This window comes from Leuresthes tenuis, unplaced genomic scaffold (assembly GCF_036924035.1).
Source record: "Leuresthes tenuis unplaced genomic scaffold, fLeuTen1.0.hap1 SCAF_17, whole genome shotgun sequence".
NCBI lineage: Eukaryota > Metazoa > Chordata > Actinopteri > Atheriniformes > Atherinopsidae > Leuresthes > Leuresthes tenuis.
This window is the reverse complement of record NW_027325371.1, coordinates 505,178-528,053: the sequence shown is the minus strand read 5'-3', so window position 1 is coordinate 528,053 and position 22,876 is coordinate 505,178. Positions and strand designations below refer to the sequence as shown.

At 46.6% G+C, this 22,876-nt stretch overlaps 2 protein-coding genes across 4 annotated transcripts in view; both read left to right on the top strand.

Moving 5' to 3' along the window:
- The window catches only part of LOC140272872 (serine/threonine-protein kinase WNK4-like), a 28,757-nt gene extending 21,742 nt beyond the window's left edge, over positions 1-7,015 (top strand). For all 3 annotated transcript variants that reach the window (XM_072368374.1, XM_072368375.1, XM_072368373.1), the window contains 7 exons: positions 1,641-1,689; positions 1,768-1,880; positions 2,859-2,892; positions 3,421-3,844; positions 6,305-6,510; positions 6,588-6,681; positions 6,894-7,015. In XM_072368374.1, the coding sequence (XP_072224475.1) occupies positions 1,641-1,689; positions 1,768-1,880; positions 2,859-2,892; positions 3,421-3,844; positions 6,305-6,510; positions 6,588-6,681; positions 6,894-6,918 (945 nt within the window). In that variant the 3' untranslated portion in view covers positions 6,919-7,015. The remainder of the gene's footprint in view (positions 1-1,640; positions 1,690-1,767; positions 1,881-2,858; positions 2,893-3,420; positions 3,845-6,304; positions 6,511-6,587; positions 6,682-6,893) is intronic.
- A 6,802-nt stretch (positions 7,016-13,817) lies between these two features.
- On the top strand, positions 13,818-22,758 carry LOC140273458 (uncharacterized). The gene is made up of 8 exons (XM_072369036.1): positions 13,818-14,656; positions 14,765-14,905; positions 16,886-16,978; positions 17,204-19,274; positions 20,180-20,353; positions 21,586-21,759; positions 21,890-21,936; positions 22,099-22,758. The coding sequence occupies exons 1-8, from the start codon at positions 14,395-14,397 to the stop codon at positions 22,746-22,748; spliced, it is 3,612 nt and encodes a 1,203-aa protein (XP_072225137.1). The 5' UTR covers positions 13,818-14,394; the 3' UTR covers positions 22,749-22,758.
- The last annotated feature ends 118 nt before the right edge of the window (positions 22,759-22,876 follow it).

Below are 22,876 nucleotides of genomic sequence, written 5' to 3'. Positions count from 1 at the left end.
GAACCCGGTTTCTGTAGTAGGGTAGAGGGTTAGAGGAACCCGGTTTCTGTAGTAGGGTAGAGGGTTAGAGGAACCCTGTTTCTGTAGTAGGGTAGAGGGTTAGAGGAGCCCGGTTTCTGTAGTAGGGTAGAGGGTTAGAGGAGCCCGGTTTCTGTAGTAGGGTAGAGGGTTAGAGGAACCCGGTTTCTGTAGTAGGGTAGAGGGTTAGAGGAACCCTGTTTCTGTAGTAGGGTAGAGGGTTAGAGGAGCCCGGTTTCTGTAGTAGGGTAGAGGGTTAGAGGAACCCGGTTTCTGTAGTAGGGTAGAGGGTTAGAGGAACCCGGTTTCTGTAGTAGGGTAGAGGGTGAGAGGAACCCGGTTTCTTTAGTAGGGTAGAGGGTTAGAGGAACCCGGTTTCTGTAGTAGGGTAGAGGGTTAGAGGAACCCGGTTTCTGTAGTAGGGTAGAGGGTTAGAGGAACCCGGTTTCTGTAGTAGGGTAGAGGGTTAGAGGAACCCGGTTTCTGTAGTAGGGTAGAGGGTTGGAGGAGCCCGGTTTCTGTAGTAGGGTAGAGGGTTAGAGGAACCCTGTTTTTTTAGTAGGGTAGAGGGTTAGAGGAACCCGGTTTCTGTAGTAGGGTAGAGGGTTAGAGGAACCCGGTTTCTGTAGTAGGGTAGAGGGTTGGAGGAACCCGGTTTCTGTAGTAGGGTAGAGGGTTAGAGGAACCCGGTTTCTGTAGTAGGGTAGAGGGTTAGAGGAGCCCGGTTTCTGTAGTAGGGTAGAGGGTTAGAGGAACCCGGTTTCTGTAGTAGAGTAGAGGGTTGGAGGAACCCGGTTTCTGTAGTAGGGTAGAGGGTTAGAGGAACCCGGTTTCTGTAGTAGGGTAGAGGGTTAGAGGAACCCGGTTTCTGTAGTAGGGTAGAGGGTGAGAGGAGCCCGGTTTCTGTAGTAGGGTAGAGGGTTAGAGGAACCTAGTTTCTGTAGTAGGGTAGAGGGTTAGAGGAGCCCGGTTTCTGTAGTAGGGTAGAGGGTTGGAGGAACCCGGTTTCTGTAGTAGGGTAGAGGGTTGGAGGAACCCGGTTTCTGTAGTTGGGTAGAGGGTTGGAGGAACCCGGTTTCTGTAGTAGGGTAGAGGGTTGGAGGAACCCGGTTTCTGTAGAAGGGTAGAGGGTTAGAGGAATCCGGTTTCTGTAGTAGGGTAGAGGGTTAGAGGAACCCGGTTTCTGTAGTAGGGTAGAGGGTTGGAGGAACCCGGTTTCTGTAGTAGGGTAGAGGGTTGGAGGAACCCGGTTTCTGTAGTAGGGTAGAGGGTTAGAGGAACCCGGTTTCTGTAGTAGGGTAGAGGGTTAGAGGAACCCGGTTTCTGTAGTAGGGTAGAGGGTTAGAGGAACCCTGTTTCTGTAGTAGGGTAGAGGGTTAGAGGAACCCTGTTTCTGTAGTCGGGTAGACGGTTGGAGGAACCCGGTTTCTGTAGTCGGGTAGAGGGTTAGAGGAACCCGGTTTCTGTAGTAGGGTAGAGGGCTAGAGGAACCCGGTTTCTGTAGTAGGGTAGAGGGTTAGAGGAACCTGGTTTCTGTAGTAGGGTAGGACATATTAGTCATATATGGGATAACATTTAGGATTAGAAACTGCAGTGTACATTTCTTTGTTAATTTCTTGCAGCACCACAGTCCAGTTCAGCTGAAGGTTGGATCACCTCCACCTCGTCGTGGTGAGTTCCTTATAAAATCAGAGTGACATCCCACCTGAATTAATCTGGTTTCTGATCATGTCTCTGACTGATTCACAGGTTCAGAGGTCTTTCCTCCCATTCTGACCAGTACTCGCAATCACAAAAGAAATCTCTCTGACTCCTCTACCTCCTCCACCTCCTCTTCACCTCAATCAACTCCTCACACCAAAGTAAGACATACAGAGACCAAATATGGTACTTCTGATAAACCAAGAGGACATTTAGTCGTACCTGATAGAGATCCTAATAATGAACAGATTTTCGAAGGTGTTTAATTTCATGCTCTGTTTTCTTTGTGCTGTGTCACGGTCTTATTCGAGCTTTAACTACATTCTTGAATTGGTTTAATTACATTTAACAAAGAGGACTGTGATATCAGTCTTTATATATATAAATTCCTGGTAATGTTCACACATCAGAGATATCCACAAAGATGAAGGCACAACACCTTTAAATAAACATCTCTACGAGAGATCTTCCCCGTTCACTCCCTTATAGATTATAGATCTAGAGTTATCTAAAAAGCCTCTAAAAAGGACGCCGACTTTCACCAAACTGTTCTCGGTGAGCAGATAAACGTATTTCATGCCAGAAATAAGTTTAAAAATACCAGAGTTCCCCTTTAAATGCGGAGGAGTAATTTCATGTATTTCTCTGTATCTACATGACAATAAATCTGATCTCTTAATCTTAAAATCAGCTCTTCGTGTCTGTTACTAACCTCATTATGATGGCTGCCTGAATCAGATCAGTCCCTGATGCTGCCTGTAGAGACTTCTGGGTCTGTAGGAGCCGTTTAAACTCAGTCATACAGGCTGATGCTCCTTCTGGACCTCTGAGTTCCTCTCAGGAACCTCGTCTGGTTCTGACATCCCTACAAACAAGACAGTCTCCGTCCAGAGTGTTTTCACTGGTTCCATGAAGGTGGAACCAGCTACCCAGATGCTATCAGCGTCTCTCTGAAGAATCTCCTCAGAGAACATCTCCAAACACACCGAACTCACTGACTCTGGCCTTCTGGACCGGTTCTACTTGGACTCTGTGCCTTCAACAGATTTAGCTCTTAATGATTTTCTGACTGAACTGAAGCTTGAGAGATGTTCAAAACTTGAAGTACATGTATTTATTAAATGTGTCCTCCTGTGCAGGTGTCTCCTCCTTTGTCCTCTCCAACACCTGAAGGTAAGACACACAGACAGAGCAGTTTCTTAATAACATTTTATGTATATACAGCTACATCGTCTGCAGAAAATATTGATAATGAAACAATTATCAGTACAAGAAGTTAGAATTGTTACATTTGAGTAAAATTTGTATCTGAGACTCTGAGTATGGATCATTTCCAATATTTAAAACCAACTTTTCTCGGTTGATAAACTAAAAATATTGTTGCATTGATGTTAAATTTGAAAGTTATAAAAATTTCTTTATGTCTTTCTTCATGTCTTCATGGATAAAAATGAAGGTTATATGAATATCTGACTGTGGATGTTTTGAAGAAGAGGATGGTGAAACTCTCCCACAAGAATCCACCTGTTTTAGTGAGATGGTGGTGATATTGATCAGAGTATTGATTAACTCACTCTCTCAGTCATATTTCCTTCCTGCTTTGTTTTACTTTCAGTCTGAGAGAAAGAAACTATTCTGATTGGTCAGTTGATTTACCTTCTCAGCTGCTCAGACTTTGATTTGTTTTTCCCTCCTTTGCAGAGAAGAAACCGGTCTTCACTGTTGGTCGTTTTCAAGTGTCGCCCTCCAAAAATGCTCCTGCTGTTCGTAACCAAGAGCCCCGCCCCCTCAACCAGGTCACACCCACCGCCCACTCCCCACCTCCTTCCACGAAGAGCCAATCGGAGAGCAACACAGGAAGCAGCACAGAGGAGGAGAGCGAATCAGAGAGCAGCAACTGCACGTTGACCCTCCCTCCACCTGGTTACCATGACAACCCACCGGACCAGTCGGGGAAGATGACAGAGAGTCGCAGGTTGAGCCTGAGTCTCTGGGAGGGGTCAGCTGGTGCCCCCAGACTGAGTGGCAGCAGCTTCAGCCAATCACGGAGACGCTCTGCCACCTACAGTTCTGACGAATCGGAGGGTGAGGAAATGTGGGAGGAGTTATTGGAGCTACGTGAAAGGTGATTGGTCGATCCATGAGATTATTTCCTTTGACAGGTTTGCTGATCTGAACGTTGTTAAAACATTAGCATCTCCATTGGGAGAACAAAGTTTAACGTTTTCTAAACTGTCAGAAGTTAAATCTGTATTTTTTAATCAATTTAAACCTTTATCGAACAGAAAAGTCGTGGCTGTGGAACAGTGGACCAGCTCTTCCCCCTCAGCAGGGTCTTAGAGGGTTAATGGGAGTTCGCCCAACCAGTCCACATGTGTTTTGTGAACTTGGAGAAGGCGTTTGACCGTGTCCCTCGGGGAGTCCTGTGGGGGGTGATTCGGGGCCCTTCATAGGGGCCGTTCGGTCTCTCTATGACCGGTGCCAGAGTTTGGTCCGCATTGCCGGCAGTAAGTCGGATGTGTTTCCGCTGGACTCCCTCAGGGCTGCCCTCTGTAACCGATTCTGTTACAATTTTTATGGACAGAATTTCTAGGTGCAGCCAGGGGGTTGAGGGGGTCCAGGTTGGCAACCTCAGGATCGGATCTCTGCTTTTTGCGGATGATGTGGTTCTGCTGTTGTCGTCTGGTCGTGATCTTCAGCTCTCACTGGAGCAGTTTGCAGCCGAGTGTGAAGCGGCGAAGCTCTCGATTTACTGGTCAATCTACGTTCCCATCCTCACCGATGGTCACGAGTTAGAGACCGAAAGAACGAGATCATGAATACAAGCGGCCGAAATGGGTTTCCTCCGCAGGGTGTCTGGGCCTCCCTTAGAGACAGGGTGAGAAGCTCAGTCATCCGGGAGGGGCTCAGAGTAGAACCGCTGCTCCTCCGCATTGAGAGGAGCCAGATGAGGTGGCATCTGGTTAGGATGCCCCCTGGATGCCTCCTGGATGCCTCCCTGGGGAGGTGTTCTGGGCCCGTCCCACTGGGAGGAGACCCGGGGAAGACCCAGGACACGTTGGAGAGAGTAAGTCTCTCGGCTGGCCTGGGAACGCCTCGGGGTCCCCCCGGAGGAGCTGGAGGAAGTGGCCGGGGACAGGGAGGCCTGGGTTTCTCTGTTAAAGATGCTGCCCCCCCCGACCCCCGGATAAGCAGCAGATGATGGATGGAGAACCAAATCTAGAACCTGAAGCTTCAACACTCAGTGAAAGCTGCTCCAGATGTTTCCATCGTGTTCCTTCAGCTTCCTTTAATGACTCTTTTTAATGCTTTGAACTGAGTTTTTCACAGGAATCTGAGTCCATTCCTGCTGAATCCCAGATTCCAGCTGCTCAGCAGCCACCTTGATGGCAGCATCTGTCTCTCCAGAACTCCAACATCCAGCTGTGCATCAGTGGTACCTTCACCCAGATGAAGCCCTCCATGCCCTGGACTCTGCTGCAGCCCCAGACCATCACAGACGCTGCTTTAAACCTTCCTCTGAGAACAGCCGGATGCTCTTTCTCAGCAGTTTTTCCCAGAAGCAGCTGAAACTCATCTGCCCACAGAACACGTGTCCACTGTCTTTCTGTCCCTCTGAGATGAGCTGGAGTCCAGAGAACTGGGCCGTGGTTCTGCTCAGAGCTGATATATGGCTTCCTCCTGGTGTGATGCAGCTTCAGCTCACATTTCTGGATGCAGCCGTGGACTGTGTTGAGTGGAAATGCTTTTCCCAGCTCCTCTGAGCCCATGTGGCTGTATGGATCATGGTGGCCTGACGGTTTCTCCTGCAGTGCTGCCTGAGGGCTCCGAGCTCATCCAACAGGGCTTTCTGTCCTTGGCCTTTCCACACTGAGACTTCCCCAGACTCCCTGAATCTGTTCCCAATATTCTGCTCTGTAGATGCTGAAAGACCAAAGTTCTTTCCAGTCTGACTCTGAGGAATATTTCCTGAACTTATTGATGATTCTCTGATGGAGTTTGGCCCAAAGCGGTGAGCCACGACCCATCCTTGTTGGAGAGGCTGAACCTTTGGTGGAAGCTGCTTTTATACCCAATCCTGACACCCTCACCTGGCAGCAGTAAAAACCGAATTAAATCATTTCTGTAACTGTTACAGCTTTTCAACACCTGCTGCTCTTCATTCAATTCATACTTCATTGAGTCATTATAATCCTCCTTTTGGAGATGAGAAAACTGTGAGAAACGTCAGACTGAACTCAGCTTAAGGTTTTGAAAGAGTACCAACAAGATGTTTATGAAAAATCATGTAATGAGGCCTTATTTCATCAAAGTTGTATCAGTAAGGTGTTGCACTGTTCCTAAATCCAGATGTGCATCTCATTCTGGGTTTAATCAGAGATGTAGGTTATAAACAGCTATAAATCTGCTTTGTCTTGGCCTGTTTTTCATTTGTGAGCAGTTCAGGGATTTGGCCAGCAGATGTCACCATTTTACATCATCTAACTCTGACGGCCTCATAGTGACTCAAAACGCCTGATGAACCTTAGCTGAAGCCCTTAAATCCCCCCTGAATACTTCTTTAATCTATTCCTTCCTCCCCCAGACACCTGATGGAGGTGCAGAACCTACAGGTGCATCAGAAGAGAGAGATTGAGGAGCTTTACCACAGGAAGGGTAAAGTCCCACCCCCCGGTATTGTCCCTCCGGCTGCCATGTTGAACCACCGCCAACGGCGCCTCTCTAAGTCAGGAAACTATCCTCCACCTCACAAAAACAGCCTGCAGAGACTGGACATGCTGCCCCCTGCAGGTGGGAGGACACACTGCAACCTGCAGACAAACAAAATACCACTTTCTGTCACTGAAACATGTCTGTGTCTGATTCAGGCATCATGAGGAAGAGCTCGGTGAGCGGCAGCAGCAGCGGTTCTCAGGACAGAGCGCTGAAAGGAGTCACATTCGCCCCGAACACAGCGACTTGGTGATTAATTATATATGTGCGACCCTTCCATTAAAAACAAAAACACAGGTCTGTTCTGATTGGTTAGCTCATTGATTAGGCCCCACCCATCTTCAAACTGTAAAATACTGAAGTATATTTTTGTCACTGTTGGGATAGTCGTGCATGTCTGTGACATATTGTGCAGGACAATTTAACAATAACTAGTTTGACCTCTGACCTTTGTGTTGCAGTGAGGACGAGCCGCTGAAGGCATGAAGACATCACAGCTGATGATGTGGAGAAAGAAGATGCAGTGCAAAGACATTTCAGCTTATTAGGAGTAAAACTTGGAGCCTTAATGAGCCTTAATGAACCTGCAGAAGGGTTAGGGTTAGGTTTACCCTCACCCTAAACCTGCAGAAGGGTTAGGGTTAGGTTTACCCTCACCCTAAACCTGCAGAAGGGTTAGTTTTACCCTCACCCTAAACCTGCAGAAGGGTTAGGTTTACCCTCACCCTAAACCTGCAGAAGGGTTAGGGTTAGGTTTACCCTCACCCTAAACCTGCAGAAGAGTTAGGGTTAGGTTTACCCTCACCCTAAACCTGCAGAAGGGTTAGGGTTAGGTTTACCCTCACCCTAAACCTGCAGAAGAGTTAGGGTTAGGTTTACCCTCACCCTAAACCTGCAGAAGGGTTAGGGTTAGGTTTACCCTCACCCTAAACCTGCAGAAGGGTTAGGTTTACCCTCACCCTAAACCTGCAGAAGGGTTAGGTTTACCCTCACCCTAAACCTGCAGAAGGGTTAGGGTTAGGTTTACCCTCACCCTAAACCTGCAGAAGGGTTAGGGTTAGGTTTACCCTCACCCTAAACCTGCAGAAGAGTTAGGTTTACCCTCACCCTAAACCTGCAGAAGGGTTTAGGGTAAACCTAACCCTAACCCCAGGACATTCAGATGAAGTTTGTGGAGATATTCTGAAAGTGGCCACTTCTAACGTTAGAAAACTAAATACTCTGGGTTGAACAGCTCTCAGTTCAGGAGCACCCTGGGTCAGAAAACCTATTTTATATTTATTTATTCTATCAAATCTGATCAAATGATGTTAAACTGAAACGTTCTCCAACAGCTGCTCAGTTGAGTCTTAATCATCAATACATCAGACAGTATTTATGTGTCATCTGGACCGACATAAAGAGATGAAAATGTGTGTGAAATTAAAATCTAGATATTTTAATGAGTTTGTAAAGTTTTAAGTTATGGGTATGAAACCTGGTTTTGAGTGTTTCTGGATTTTAAGAGTTCCGGTTAATAAATGGAAGAATGATGAAAACGTGGTGATGGTTTGCTGGTTTACAGGAGGAAAGAGTCCTTTAAAACTGGTTCTGAGAGTGTGTCAGAGTCTCTGATTCAGGTTGAGAGGTCAAAGGTCAGAACATTGAGCTGACTGCCATCCTCCAAAGCTGATAAGATAAAGCCCAGATTCTTCAGTCAACGCCACAGAAGGAAAAATTGAGTCTGAATGATTTGTGAAGATTAACATAACAACAATGTGAAGCTGTAGGATAGAATAATCACATCAGATCAAAACATCTGGATTTAGCTGAAAACTGTACAAACCACCTTTTTCCTCAGTGTTAAAAACAATCTGTGATAAACTTGATTAGTTTGAACCTTTATTTAACTGTAGCCAGGACAGATGTTTCTGAGGACCATCAGGACAGATGTTTCTGAGGACCATCTGAACAGATGTTTCTGAGGACCATCTGAACAGATGTTTCCGAGGACCATCTGAACAGATGTTTCCGAGGACCATCTGAACAGATGTTTCCGAGGACCATCTGAACAGATGTTTCCGAGGACCATCTGAACAGATGTTTCTGAGGACCATCAGGACAGATGTTTCCGAGGACCATCTGAACAGATGTTTCTGAGGACCATCAGGACAGATGTTTCCGAGGACCATCTGAACAGATGTTTCTGAGGACCATCTGAACAGATGTTTCCGAGGACCATCTGAACAGATGTTTCTGAGGACCATCAGGACAGATGTTTCCGAGGACCATCTGAACAGATGTTTCTGAGGACCATCTGAACAGATGTTTCCGAGGACCATCTGAACAGATGTTTCCGAGGACCATCTGGACAGATGTTTCCGAGGACCATCAGGACAGATGTTTCCGAGGACCATCTGAACAGATGTTTCTGAGGACCATCTGAACAGATGTTTCCGAGGACCATCTGAACAGATGTTTCTGAGGACCATCTGAACAGATGTTTCTGAGGACCATCAGGACAGATGTTTCCGAGGACCATCTGGACAGATGTTTCTGAGGACCATCTGGACAGATGTTTCTGAGGACCATCAGGACAGATGTTTCTGAGGACCATCAGGACAGATGTTTCTGAGGACCATCAGGACAGATGTTTCCGAGGACCATCAGGACAGATGTTTCTGAGGACCATCAGGACAGATGTTTCTGAGGACCATCAGGACAGATGTTTCTGAGGACCATCTGGACAGATGTTTCTGAGGACCATCTGGACAGATGTTTCTGAGGACCATCAGGACAGATGTTTCCGAGGACCATCAGGACAGATGTTTCCGAGGACCATCTGGACAGATGTTTCTGAGGACCATCTGGACAGATGTTTCTGAGGACCATCAGGACAGATGTTTCTGAGGACCATCAGGACAGATGTTTCCGAGGACCATCTGGACAGATGTTTCTGAGGACCATCAGGACAGATGTTTCTGAGGAGCATCAGGACAGATGTTTCTGAGGACCATCAGGACAGATGTTTCCGAGGACCATCAGGACAGATGTTTCCGAGGACCATCTGGACAGATGTTTCTGAGGACCATCTGGACAGATGTTTCTGAGGACCATCAGGACAGATGTTTCTGAGGACCATCAGGACAGATGTTTCCGAGGACCATCAGGACAGATGTTTCCGAGGACCATCTGGACAGATGTTTCTGAGGACCATCTGAAGTTTCTGAGGCTTTTCTTTTCCCACCTACCTGTTGAAACTCAGTTGCCTTGCTTTCTGGCAACATGAGTGAATCTAATGAATGTTTAGTTGTTTGATTTCATGCAAACCCAACATGATTTAATCATGATTCACCTGTGAAACATGAAATGATAGCTTGAATAAGACGTTACACTTCAGTTATAAGGTAACAGCCCAACAGTTTCCTTTTTTGAGTGTAGCAGCAGGATGTGGTTAGAGTACAGAAACACTTCCTGAAACTACACATGAAAACGGTAAGACTTTTTGACTTTGTCACATTTCTGTTGCTGCAGGAACCGACTTTAGAAGATTTAAATATAAAATTACTCATGTTTTAGAAAGTCAGAGTAAAATCTGAAGCCATGTGGGGATCATTTAGCCAGAGGATGGGCTGATACTGTAAATTCTCAGCTGGAAATGATATTTCTACACCGTAGTCTCATCAGTCTGATGCTGTGCGGCTCAACTACAGCGTGCAGGAAATAACTGGAGTCTGAATTTAAAATCAAAAAGCAGAGATTAAGGCTGCAGACAGCAAACAGATAAATAACCTCATTAAAACTTAATTTTCTTTATTTCAGCTTGTAGGTTTTTTCATTATCGACTGTTTCGGCTTCAGATGAGATCACTGTTCTCACTTAGCATAAGTGTGAGTATAGAACAGATGTTTGAGTATAGAACAGATGTTTGAGTAAAACAGATGTTTGAGTATAGAACAGATGTTTGAGTATAGAACATGAGTATAGAACAGATGTTTGAGTATAACAGATGTTTGAGTATAGAACAGATGTTTGAGTATAACAGATGTTTGAGTATAGAACAGATGTTTGAGTATAACAGATGTTTGAGTATAGAACAGATGTTTGAGTATAACAGATGTTTGAGTATAGAACAGATGTTTGAGTATATAACAGATGTTTGAGTATAGAACAGATGTTTGAGTATAACAGATGTTTGAGTATATAACAGATGTTTGAGTATAGAACAGATGTTTGAGTATAGAACAGATGTTTGAGTATAGAACATGAGTATAGAACAGATGTTTGAGTATAACAGATGTTTGAGTATAACAGATGTTTGAGTATAACAGATGTTTGAGTATAGAACAGATGTTTGAGTATAACAGATGTTTGAGTATATAACAGATGTTTGAGTATATAACAGATGTTTGAGTATAGAACAGATGTTTGAGTATAACAGATGTTTGAGTATAGAACAGATGTTTGAGTATAACAGATGTTTGAGTATAGAACAGATGTTTGAATATAGAACAGATGTTTGAGTATAACAGATGTTTGAGTATAGAACAGATGTTTGAGTATAACAGATGTTTGAGTATAACAGATGTTTGAGTATAGAACAGATGTTTGAGTATAACAGATGTTTGAGTAAAACAGATGTTTGAGTATAGAACAGATGTTTGAGTATAGAACAGATGTTTGAGTATAGAACAGATGTTTGAGTATAACAGATGTTTGAGTATATAACAGATGTTTGAGTATAGAGCAGATGTTTGAGTATAACAGATGTTTGAGTATAGAACAGATGTTTGAATATAACAGATGTTTGAGTATAGAGCAGATGTTTGAGTATAGAACAGATGTTTGAGTATAGAACAGATGTTTGAGTATAGAGCAGATGTTTGAGTATAACAGATGTTTGAGTATAGAACAGATGTTTGAATATAACAGATGTTTGAGTATAGAGCAGATGTTTGAGTATAGAACAGATGTTTGAGTATAGAACAGATGTTTGAGTATAGAACAGATGTTTGAGTATATAACAGATGTTTGAGTATAGAACAGATGTTTGAGTATAACAGATGTTTGAGTATAGAACAGATGTTTGAGTATAGAACAGATGTTTGAGTATAACAGATGTTTGAGTATAGAACAGATGTTTGAGTATAACAGATGTTTGAGTATAGAACAGATGTTTGAGTATAACAGATGTTTGAGTATAGAACAGATGTTTGAGTATAGAACAGATGTTTGAGTAAAACAGATGTTTGAGTATAGAACAGATGTTTGAGTATAGAACAGATGTTTGAGTATAGAACAGATGTTTGAGTAAAACAGATGTTTAAGTATAGAACAGATGTTTGAGTATAGAGCAGATGTTTGAGTATAGAACAGATGTTTGAGTATAGAACAGATGTTTGAGTATAACAGATGTTTGAGTATAACAGATGTTTGAGTATAACAGATGTTTGAGTATAGAACAGATGGCAGCTTTTGAGCTTCCAGTGGGGGATGTTTGTGTCATGAACGATGGAGGAAGATCCAGATGCAGTACTTCTCAAAACTCAAAAGGTTTATTTCACAAGGCAAAAACAGAAAGCCGGATTATCAAAATTCTTAAACTGTGAAAAAACTAAACAAGACCAAGACCAAAGGTGGCAAAACCTTATTTGACAAGACTGTGGCATGAAAGGGAAAGTGAGGATTCTGCAAAGACTGTGACTGAACCTGGAAACTAAATGATGTGGGGAGGGGATGATGTGCAGCTGTGAACCGGAAAACAGATGACATGAGTGAACCTAACGTGACAGGGGAAAATATTAGAACCTGAAAACATTAGAACCTGAAAACACGAGAACCTGAAAACATAAGAACCAGAAAACATAAGAACGAGAAAACACAAGAACCTGAAAACACGAGAACCTGAAAACACGAGAACCTGAAAACATAAGAACCAGAAAACACAAGAACCTGAAAACACAAGAACCTGAAAACACAAGAACCTGAAAACATAAGAACCTGAAAACACAAGAACCTGAAAACACGAGAACCTGAAAACACGAGAACCTGAAAACATAAGAACCAGAAAACACAAGAACCTGAAAACACAAGAACCTGAAAACACTAGAACCTGAAAACATAAGAACCAGAAAACACAAGAACCTGAAAACACAAGAACGAGAAAACACAAGAACCTGAAAACACGAGAACCTGAAAACACGAGAACCTGAAAACATAAGAACCAGAAAACACAAGAACCTGAAAACACAAGAACCTGAAAACACAAGAACCTGAAAACATAAGAACCTGAAAACACAAGAACCTGAAAACACGAGAACCTGAAAACACGAGAACCTGAAAACATAAGAACCAGAAAACACAAGAACCTGAAAACACAAGAACCTGAAAACACGAGAACCTGAAAACATAAGAACCAGAAAACACAAGAACCTGAAAACACAAGAACCTGAAAACACAAGAACCTGAAAACATAAGAACCTGAAAACACAAGAACCTGAAAACACGAGAACCTGAAAACACGAGAACCTGAAAACATAAGAACCAGAAAACACAAGAACCTGAAAACACAAGAACCTGAAAACACTAGAACCAGAAAGCACAAGAACCTGAAAACATAAGAACCAGAAAACACAAGAACCTGAAAACACAAGAACCAGAAAACACAAGAACCTGAAAACACAAGAACCTGAAAACATAAGAACCCTAAAAAAATAGAGCCTGACAACATTAGAACCTGAAAACACTAGAACCAGAAAACACAAGAACCTGAAAACACGAGAACCTGAAAACACGAGAACCAGAAAACACAAGAACCAGAAAACACTAGAACCTGAAAACACAAGAACCCGAAAACACAAGAACCTGAAAACATAAGAACCTGAAAACATAAGAACCAGAAAACACAAGAACCTGAAAACACAAGAACCTGAAAACACAAGAACCTGAAAACACGAGAACCTGAAAACACGAGAACCTGAAAACATAAGAACCAGAAAACACAAGAACCTGAAAACACAAGAACCTGAAAACACTAGAACCAGAAAGCACAAGAACCTGAAAACATAAGAACCAGAAAACACAAGAACCTGAAAACACAAGAACCTGAAAACATAAGAACCCTAAAAAATTAGAGCCTGACAAAATTAGAACCTGACAACATTAGAACCTGAAAACACTATAACCTGAAAACACAAGAACCTGAAAACATAAGAACCTGAAAACATAAGAACCAGAAAACACAAGAACCTGAAAACACAAGAACCTGAAAACACAAGAACCTGAAAACACGAGAACCTGAAAACACGAGAACCTGAAAACATAAGAACCAGAAAACACAAGAACCTGAAAACACAAGAACCTGAAAACACTAGAACCAGAAAGCACAAGAACCTGAAAACATAAGAACCAGAAAACACAAGAACCTGAAAACACAAGAACCTGAAAACATAAGAACCCTAAAAAATTAGAGCCTGACAAAATTAGAACCTGACAACATTAGAACCTGAAAACACTATAACCTGAAAACACGAGAACCTGAAAACACGAGAACCAGAAAACACAAGAACCTGAAAACACGAGAACCAGAAAACACGAGAACCAGAAAACACGAGAACCAGAAAACATTAGAACCTGAAAACATAAGAACCTGAAAACATTAGAACCTGAAAACATAAGAACCTGAAAACACTAGAACCAGAAAACATAAGAACCAGGAAACCAGGTGAGGCCTGTTGTGAGTCACAGCTGGAAGACAGAATGAGGTGATGGGACAGCTGGTAAAGTGAGTCTCACCGGTTCATTATTAAGTTTTTAAACAATATTTCTGAAGCTTTAAAAGCTGAATATCTTTGTTGTAATTTATGACGTTTATTTTTAACAGGTTCTCGCATGATTCTGCATCCAAACTACATGTGTGCAATGGGGTCCAATCCCTAACCGTCCTCTGAGCTGAAGTCTCAGCCTGAGTCCGACTGGGAGACCATGGCAACAGCAATAGAGCTGCTGGAGTCTCTGGAGGAACTGGGAGAAAGAGAACTGAAGAAATTCAAGTGGTATCTGCAGCAAGCAGAGTTCCTGAAAGACTTCCCCCCCATCCCGAAGAGCCACCTGGAGAACGCAGACCAGCCGGACACGGTGGACCTGATGGTGCAGACCTACAGCCATCAGTGTGTGGAGGTGGCCTCCAGGGTTCTAAGGAGGATGAGGAGGAACGATCTGGTGGAGAAACTGTCGAAGTCTGCAGGTGAGCCACAGAAACACAGCACAATGTTACACTAATATTCTGTGGGTGGGTGAGAACATGCCGAATGCTCTGTTTTTTCATTAATTATTGCACATTTTCACCCTGCAGATGCAGCGCTTTGTTCTCCACAATCGTTCACTGATGAGCCTGTCAGGGCAGGTGATGGGTTCAGTGTCCCGCTGAAGGACGATGCTGGAGGGGCTCAAACTGCTGACCTTCCAGCCGCAGGAACACTGCCCCGCTCAGCTGGTGAGTCAGCTGGTGAGTCAGATGGTGAGTCAGCTGGTGAGTCAGCTGGTGAGTCAGCTGGTGAGTCAGCTGGTGAGTCAGCTGGTGAGTCAGCTGGTGAGTCAGCTGGTGAGTCAGCTGGTGAGTCAGCTGGTGAGTCAGCTGGTGAGTCAGCTGGTGAGTCAGATGGTGAGTCAGCTGGTGAGTCAGCTGGTGAGTCAGCTGGTGAGTCAGCTGGTGAGTCAGCTGGTGAGTCAGCTGGTGAGTCAGATGGTGAGTCAGCTGGTGAGTCAGCTGTTGAGTAAGCTGGTGAGTCAGATGGTGAGTCAGCTGGTGAGTCAGCTGGTGAGTCAGATGGTGAGTCAGATGGTGAGTCAGCTGGTGAGTCAGCTGGTGAGTCAGCTGGTGAGTCAGCTGGTGAGTCAGCTGGTGAGTCAGCTGATGAGTCAGCTGATGAGTCAGCTGGTGAGTCAGATGGTGAGTCAGATGGTGAGTCAGCTGGTGAGTCAGCTGGTGAGTCAGCTGGTGAGTCAGCTGGTGAGTCAGCTGATGAGTCAGATGATGAGTCAGCTGTTGAGTAAGCTGGTGAGTCAGATGGTGAGTCAGCTGATGAGTCAACTGGTGAGTCAGATGGTGAGTCAGCTGATGAGTCAGCTGGTGAGTCAGATGGTGAGTCAGATGGTGAGTCAGATGATGAGTCAGCTGGTGAGTCAGCTCGTGAATCAGCTCGTGAATCAGCTGGTGACTCAGCTGGTGAGTCAGCTGGTGAGTCAGCTGGTGAGTCAGCTGATGAGTCAGATGATGAGTCAGCTGTTGAGTAAGCTGGTGAGTCAGATGGTGAGTCAGCTGATGAGTCAACTGGTGAGTCAGATGGTGAGTCAGCTGGTGAGTCAGCTGGTGAGTCAGATGGTGAATCAGCTGGTGAGTCAGCTGGTGAGTCAGCTGGTGAGTCAGATGGTGAATCAGCTGGTGAGTCAGATGGTGAGTCAGCTGGTGAGTCAGCTGGTGAGTCAGATGGTGAGTCAGATGGTGAGTCAGATGGTGAGTCAGATGGTGAGTCAGATGGTGAGTCAGCTGGTGAGTCAGCTGGTGAGTCAGATGGTGAATCAGCTGGTGAGTCAGATGGTGAGTCAGCTGATGAGTCAGATGGTGAGTCAGATGGTGAGTCAGATGGTGAGTCAGCTGGTGAGTCAGCTGGTGAGTCAGATGGTGAGTCAGATGGTGAGTCAGCTGGTGAGTCAGCTGGTGAGTCAGCTGGTGAGTCAGCTGGTGAGTCAGATGGTGAGTCAGATGGTGAGTCAGCTGGTGAGTCAGCTGGTGAGTCAGATGGTGAGTCAGCTGGTGAGTCAGATGGTGAGTCAGCTGGTGAGTCAGGTGGTGAGTCAGATGGTGAGTCAGATGGTGAGTCAGCTGGTGAGTCAGCTGGTGAGTCAGCTGATGAGTCAGCTGATGAGTCAGCTGATGAGTCAGCTGGTGAGTCAGATGGTGAGTCAGATGGTGAGTCAGCTGGTGAGTCAGCTGGTGAGTCAGCTGGTGAGTCAGCTGATGAGTCAGATGATGAGTCAGCTGTTGAGTAAGCTGGTGAGTCAGATGGTGAGTCAGATGGTGAGTCAGATGGTGAGTCAGCTGGTGAGTCAACTGGTGAGTCGGATGGTGAGTCAGCTGGTGAGTCAGCTGTTAAGTCAGCTGTTAAGTCAGCTGTTAAGTCAGCTGGTGAGTCAGCTGATGAGTCAGCTGGTGAGTCAGCTGGTGAGTCAACTGGTGAGTCGGATGGTGAGTCAGCTGGTGAGTCAGCTGTTAAGTCAGCTGTTAAGTCAGATGGTGAGTCAGCTGGTGAGTCAGCTGGTGAGTCAGCTGATGAGTCAGCTGATGAGTCAGCTGATGAGTCAGATGGTGCAGGTGAGGTCTCTGAGCTGCTCCCACAGAAGCATTTTTAGCAGCATCGTTGTGTTAGACCAGAGCTGACAGTGATGACTCAAAGTCAGATCTCTTCTGTCTCAGAGGAACTCCGTGATGTTGGAGGGACGTCGGGGAACAGCGCCGCTTCACCTCTTCTTCCTCCGGACCCGTCAGCCACCAGTCAGCAGACTGAAGGTTTTCCAAACTGAATTTCCTTCAAACTTTCCCTTTTCTGTTGATGCTGCAGCGTAACGGAAAGGTTCCTCCCAGTGTGTTCGTCTTCTCTGAAGTCGACTCCCAGCAGCTCCTCCTGCTGCAAACATACATTAAAACCCAGAGTCAGCTCAGCATTTATCACCGTGAATCCCACCGAACAGTTAGCTGCAGATCGAATCTTCACTGTTTCCTCTCTGTCTTCAGATCTGAAGATGCCACCACAGCCTCCACCACAGCCTCCATCACAGCCTCCACCACAGCCTCCACCCCAACCTCCACCACAACCTCCACCACAGCCTCCACCCCAACCTCCACCACAGCCTCCACCACAGCCTCCACCACAGCCTCCACCACAGCCTCCATCACAGCCTCCACCACAGCCTCCACCCCAACCTCCACCACAGCCTCCACCACAGCCTCCACCACAGCCTCCACCACAGCCTCCACCACAGCCTCCTCCACCGAACACTCTGGACCCGGCCATGCTGCAGGCTCAGCTCCAGAACATGTTCAGATGTGCACAGCAGGAGGGGCTACGGGGGCAGCATGGGGAGCTTTCAGGTGGGATGATCCCAGAGCTGTTCATCACGCATCACGAGGTCTGGAGGCCCACGATGGAAGCAGTTCAACCCCCAGACTCAGAGACGCCGGTTAAACTGAGCGACATCTTTCAGCAGCTGTCCACCGGAGGCACAGCCCTCAGAACTGTGGTGACCAATGGGGGGGCTGGAATGGGCAAATCCTTCCTGGTGCAGAAGTTTCTGTTGGATTGGGCCGAAGGAAGAGTCAGTCAGGAGTTTCACCTGATCTTTCCTTTCACTGCTCTCCAGCTGAGTTTATGGAGCGGAGAACAGTTTAGTTTAGCAGAGCTGATTCACACATGTGTTGCAGACATGCCTGGAAGTGGTACTGAAGGCAAAACTCTGTACAACCTCCTCACAACTTTACAGAACTCAAGAGAGTCCAGCTTTGACAAAAGTGAGTTCAAACTTCTGTTCATCTTTGACGGTCTGGATGAGTGTCGACTTCCTCTGGACTTCCACAGCAAGGAGCCCCTGACTGATGCTACAGAGTCCACCTCAGTGGATGTGCTGCTGACAAACCTCATCAGGGGGAACCTGCTTCCCTCTGCTCGCCTCTGGATAACCACACGGCCTGCAGCAGCCAATCAGATCCCTCCTGGCTGTGTTGGCATGGTGACAGAGATCAGAGGGTTCACTGACCCACAGAAGGAGGAGTACTTCAGGAGGAGATTCAGAGATAAGAAGCAGGCCAGCAGGATCATCTCCCACATCCAGACATCACGAAGCCTCCACATCATGTGCCACATCCCGGTCTTCTGCTGGATCACTGCTACAGTTCTGGAGGATGAGCTGAAAACCAGAGAGGGAGGAGAGCTGCCCAAGACCCTGACTGAGATGTACGTCCACTTCCTGGTGGTTCAGATCCACCAGGCACAGAAACACTGGGTCACAGAGAACTGCATCCAGTGCATCCAGTCGCTAGCAAAGCTAGCTTTTCAGCAGCTGCTGAGAAACAACACGGTGTTTAACAAGGAGGACCTGAGGCCCAGCCGCATTAGCATGGCGGCAGCATCAGAGTACGCAGCGTGCTTCACAGACATCTTCCAGCAGGTTCGAGGAAAGCGGAAGGACAGAAGTCAGAAAACCATGTTCCGCTTTGCTCACTTGGGCGTTCAAGCTTTTCTGGCTGCTGTCCATGTGATGACATCATTGCTCAACAGCAACAAAAATGTAATGTCTGTGCCAAGAATGTCTGCTCTAAGTCTGCTGCCCTGTTTCCACCAAACCTCCACCGCCACGTTAAATAAAGCCGCTGTGAAGAAGGCCTTAAAAAGCCCAAACGGACACCTGGACCTGTTCCTCCGCTTCCTCCTGGGTCTTTCCCTGCAGACCAACCAGAGGCTCCTACAACCCCTGCTGATAAAGGCAGGAAGCAGCTCACAGTCCAACTGGAAAACAATTAATTACATTAAAAAGAAGGTCAGTGAGGATCTGTCTGCAGAGAGAAGCATCAACCTGTTCCACTGTCTGAATGAACTGAAGGATCGTTCTCTGGTGGAGGAGATCCAACAGTTTCTGAGTTCAGGACGTCTCTCCACAGATAAACTGTCTCCGGCTCAGTGGTCCGCTCTGGTCTTCATCTTACTGTCATCAGGACAACATCTGGATGTGTTTGAGCTGAAGAAATACTCTGCTTCAGAGGAGGTTCTCCTGAGGCTGCTGCCGGTGGTCAAAGCCTCTGATAAAGCTGTGTGAGTACAGAGAGAGTGAATCCTTACAGCTGCAGCTCCAAGCTGTTTACGGTGGTCTGTCAGCTGGTAGATGTGGAAGGTTTTAAATTCCAACCCATGTATGGTGTCTTAAATGCATCCCCAGATGAACATCTTCCATTATTTAGAAGAGAAAGCCGATGAGAGCAAACTCCTTCTTCCAGTGGTGCCCTGACTACAGTTAAAGTACAATTATGGAATAATGACATACAAATACATAAATGATGGCATACACTATAAAAAAGTACAAAAAATATGTACAGCAGTCCAAAATGGTGCATTTAAGCCGTAAAATAAATTCAGCAAGAAGACTTTAAAAATAATTAAAAGATAATGGACTAAAATTAAATAAAACAGAAAACTTTGATACTAAAATACAGTTAGAATTAGGGCTGGGCAAATATTGAATTCTTTAATCGCGTTAATCGCATGATTTCCTGCGATTAATCGCGATTAATCGCATTGTTATACGCAAACTCCGACCATGACTTCAAAAGCAGCAAATAACGCCGTTTTATTGGACCTGTACAGTCGTAAGATGTGATGAGACGATTCAACGCTGCAGTGTTCCAGGTAACTTCGGCTCCGGAGGAACTTTGAAATGAAAACGTAAAAGTTCTGAAACCTTCTCCACGTTCAGCCCGCTTCGCCCGCCGTTCTTTTCTTTTCTGACTGCTTCCTGTGAGCCGCAGCAGGAAGCAGCAGACCAGGCTCGCTCTCCATGGACCTTTAACGTGAATGTGTCCAGCAGTAATTAGAACACATAGATATAGGACCTGGCGATGGCTGAGGAGGCCTCGAGCAAAGTGTAGAAATCTGCTTCAGTGAAACAATCAGCAGAAGCTCCCAAAACATTCATGTTTTCTCTTGATAATGATTCCCAACAGACTGGGTAGGTGTGGCCTGTCATGGAGAAGCTGTGAGACTCTGTCCTCAGCTCTCAGCTCCCAGAGCTCCAGTCTGAGGGATCTGGACCTGAGTGACAACGACCTGCAGGACTCGGGGGCGAAGCTCCTGTCTGCTGGGCTGGAAAAGCAAGACTGTAAACTGGAAGTTCTCAGGTTGGTAATTAGAAGAAACTCTGTGAACGGCATTTGATTCTAACATTCCCTTTTCCCACATACACCATATTACCAAAAGGATTCACTCAGCCACCCAAACAGTTAAACTCAGGTGTTCCAGTCCCTTCCACAGGTGTAGAAATCCAAGCCCCTCGGCTGCAGACTGCTGCTACCAACATCTGAAAGAACGGCTCTCAGCAGCTCAGGGAATCCCAGCGTGGTGCCGTGAGAGGATGCCACCTGGGCAACAAGTCCAGTCCTGACATGTCCTAAATGTCCCACAGTCAGCGGTGTTATGACAGAGTGGAAGTGACTGGGAGCGACTGCAGCTCAGCAGGAAGTGGAAGGCCAGGTAAAGTGTCAGAGCGGGTCAGAGGTCACCAACTTTCTGCTGAGTCAGTCGCTGCAGACCTCCAACCTTCATCAGGCCTTCAGATCAGCTCCAGAACAGAGCGCAGAGCGCTTCATGGAATGGGTTTCCATGGCAACCGCATCCAAGCCCCACATCAGCAGGTGCAAAGCGTCGGATGCAGTGGAGCAAAGCTGCCGCCACTGGACTCAGTGGAGATTCGTTCTCTGGAGGGATGAATCAGGCTCAAACTGGTGGAGGGGTCTGGGTTTGGCGGTTGCCAGGGGAACGGTGCTCATCTGACTGCATTGTGCTGAGTGTAAAGTTTGGTGGAGGGGGGATTATGGTGTGGGGTTGTTCTTCAGGAGCTGGGCTTGGCCCCTTAGTTCCAGTGAAAGGAACTCTGAATGCTTCAGATACCAAGAGGTTTTGGACCGTTTCATGCTCCCAGCTCTGTGGAAACAGTTTGGGGATGGACCCTTCCTGCTCCAACATGGCTGCACACCAGGTCCATAAAGACTGGATGAGCCGGTCTGGTGTGGAAGAACCTGACCTCAGCCCGATAGAACAGCTGTGGGATGAATCAGAGCAGAGGCTGAGAGCCTTCTGTCCAACATCAGTCTGACCTCACAGATGAGCCTCTGGGATAACAGGAAAGGCTGGGCGAGGTCATATTAAGCCCTATGGATTAAGAATGGGACGTTACTGAAGTTCATATGTCTGTAAAGGGGGGTGAGACAATCGTTTTGGTCACATGTATTTATACCACTGTCTTCCTTGTTGAGTCAGAAGAGAATCTGGAGATTGAATAACCACATTTGAAGCAGAATAGAAATGTTTGTATCCTTATTTTAAAGAACAAAGCTAATGTGTAATCCTGCAGCCTGTCGGGCTGCCTGATCTCAGAGGAAGGCTGTGCTTCTCTGGCCTCGGCTCTGAGCTCCAACCCCTCCCACCTGAGAGAGCTGGACCTGAGCTACAACCACCCAGGAGCCTCCGGGGTGAAGCTGCTCTCCGCTGGACTGGAGGATCCACAGTGGCGGCTGCACACTCTCAGGTATGGACCCACTGCTGCATTTCCCTGGGCTGGCTTCAGCGCCTCCTGTGGGCGGCATGGAGAACAGGTGGCTGCCCAGTTAAACCTGCCTCTAAGTAATCTGCACCGGTTTTTCTGGTTTCTTTCCTAGGTTGGACCACTGTGGAGAGCAGAGGCTCAGATTTGGTTTGAGGAAGTGTAAGTGTTTCTAATTAATCTCACAGAAATGGCCAGAATGTGTTCATCTTACAGCTGTTACTGCAGTTCAATCTGCTCAATGGGACCTCGGCAGCTGTCAGATGGATGTGAACCGCTGACTCAGACCTGTGGTGTGAAGGTGTTTCTGCTTCCGTCCATCAGATGCCTGTGAGCTTCAGCTGGACCCAAACACAGCAAACAGGGAGCTGAGACTGTCTCCCAGCAACAGGAGAGTGAAGCCGTCGGAGTACGAGCCGTATCCTGATCACCCGGACAGGTTTGAGTGGTGCCCCCAGGTGCTGTGCAGCGGCGCTCTGAGCGGTCGCTGCTACTGGGAGGTGAGGTGCAGGGGAGTGGTGGATGTGGCTGTGAGCTACGGAGGAATCCGCAGGAAAGGACGACAGGCAGCCTGCATCTTTGGGAGAAACCATCAGTCCTGGAGCCTGAGCTGCACCCTGACCCACTACGCTGTCGTCCATAACAACCGGACTAAGGTCATATGCTCCCGCCCCCCCTCGGTCTCCGACAGAGTGGCGGTGTTCGTGGACCGTCCCGCCGGCGCTCTGTCCTTCTACAGCGTCTGCTCCGACACCCTGACCCACCTCCACACCTTCAGCACCACCTTCACCCAACCCCTGTATGCTGGCTTTGGTTTGAGCCTGAATGAAGACTTGAGCTCCTTCCTCAGTCTGAAGTCGTCAGTGTCCCTGTGCAGGATGGAGGAGCTACGTCAGCCGGTACCGAACAGGGAGGAGCTACGTCAGCCGGTACCGAACAGGGAGGAGCTACGTCAGCCGGTACCGAACAGGTAGCAGCTACGTCAGCCGGTACCGAACAGAGAGGAGCTACGTCAGCCGGTACCGAACAGGGAGGAGCTACGTCAGCCGGTACCGAACAGAGAGGAGCTACGTCAGCCGGTACCGAACAGGGAGGAGCTACG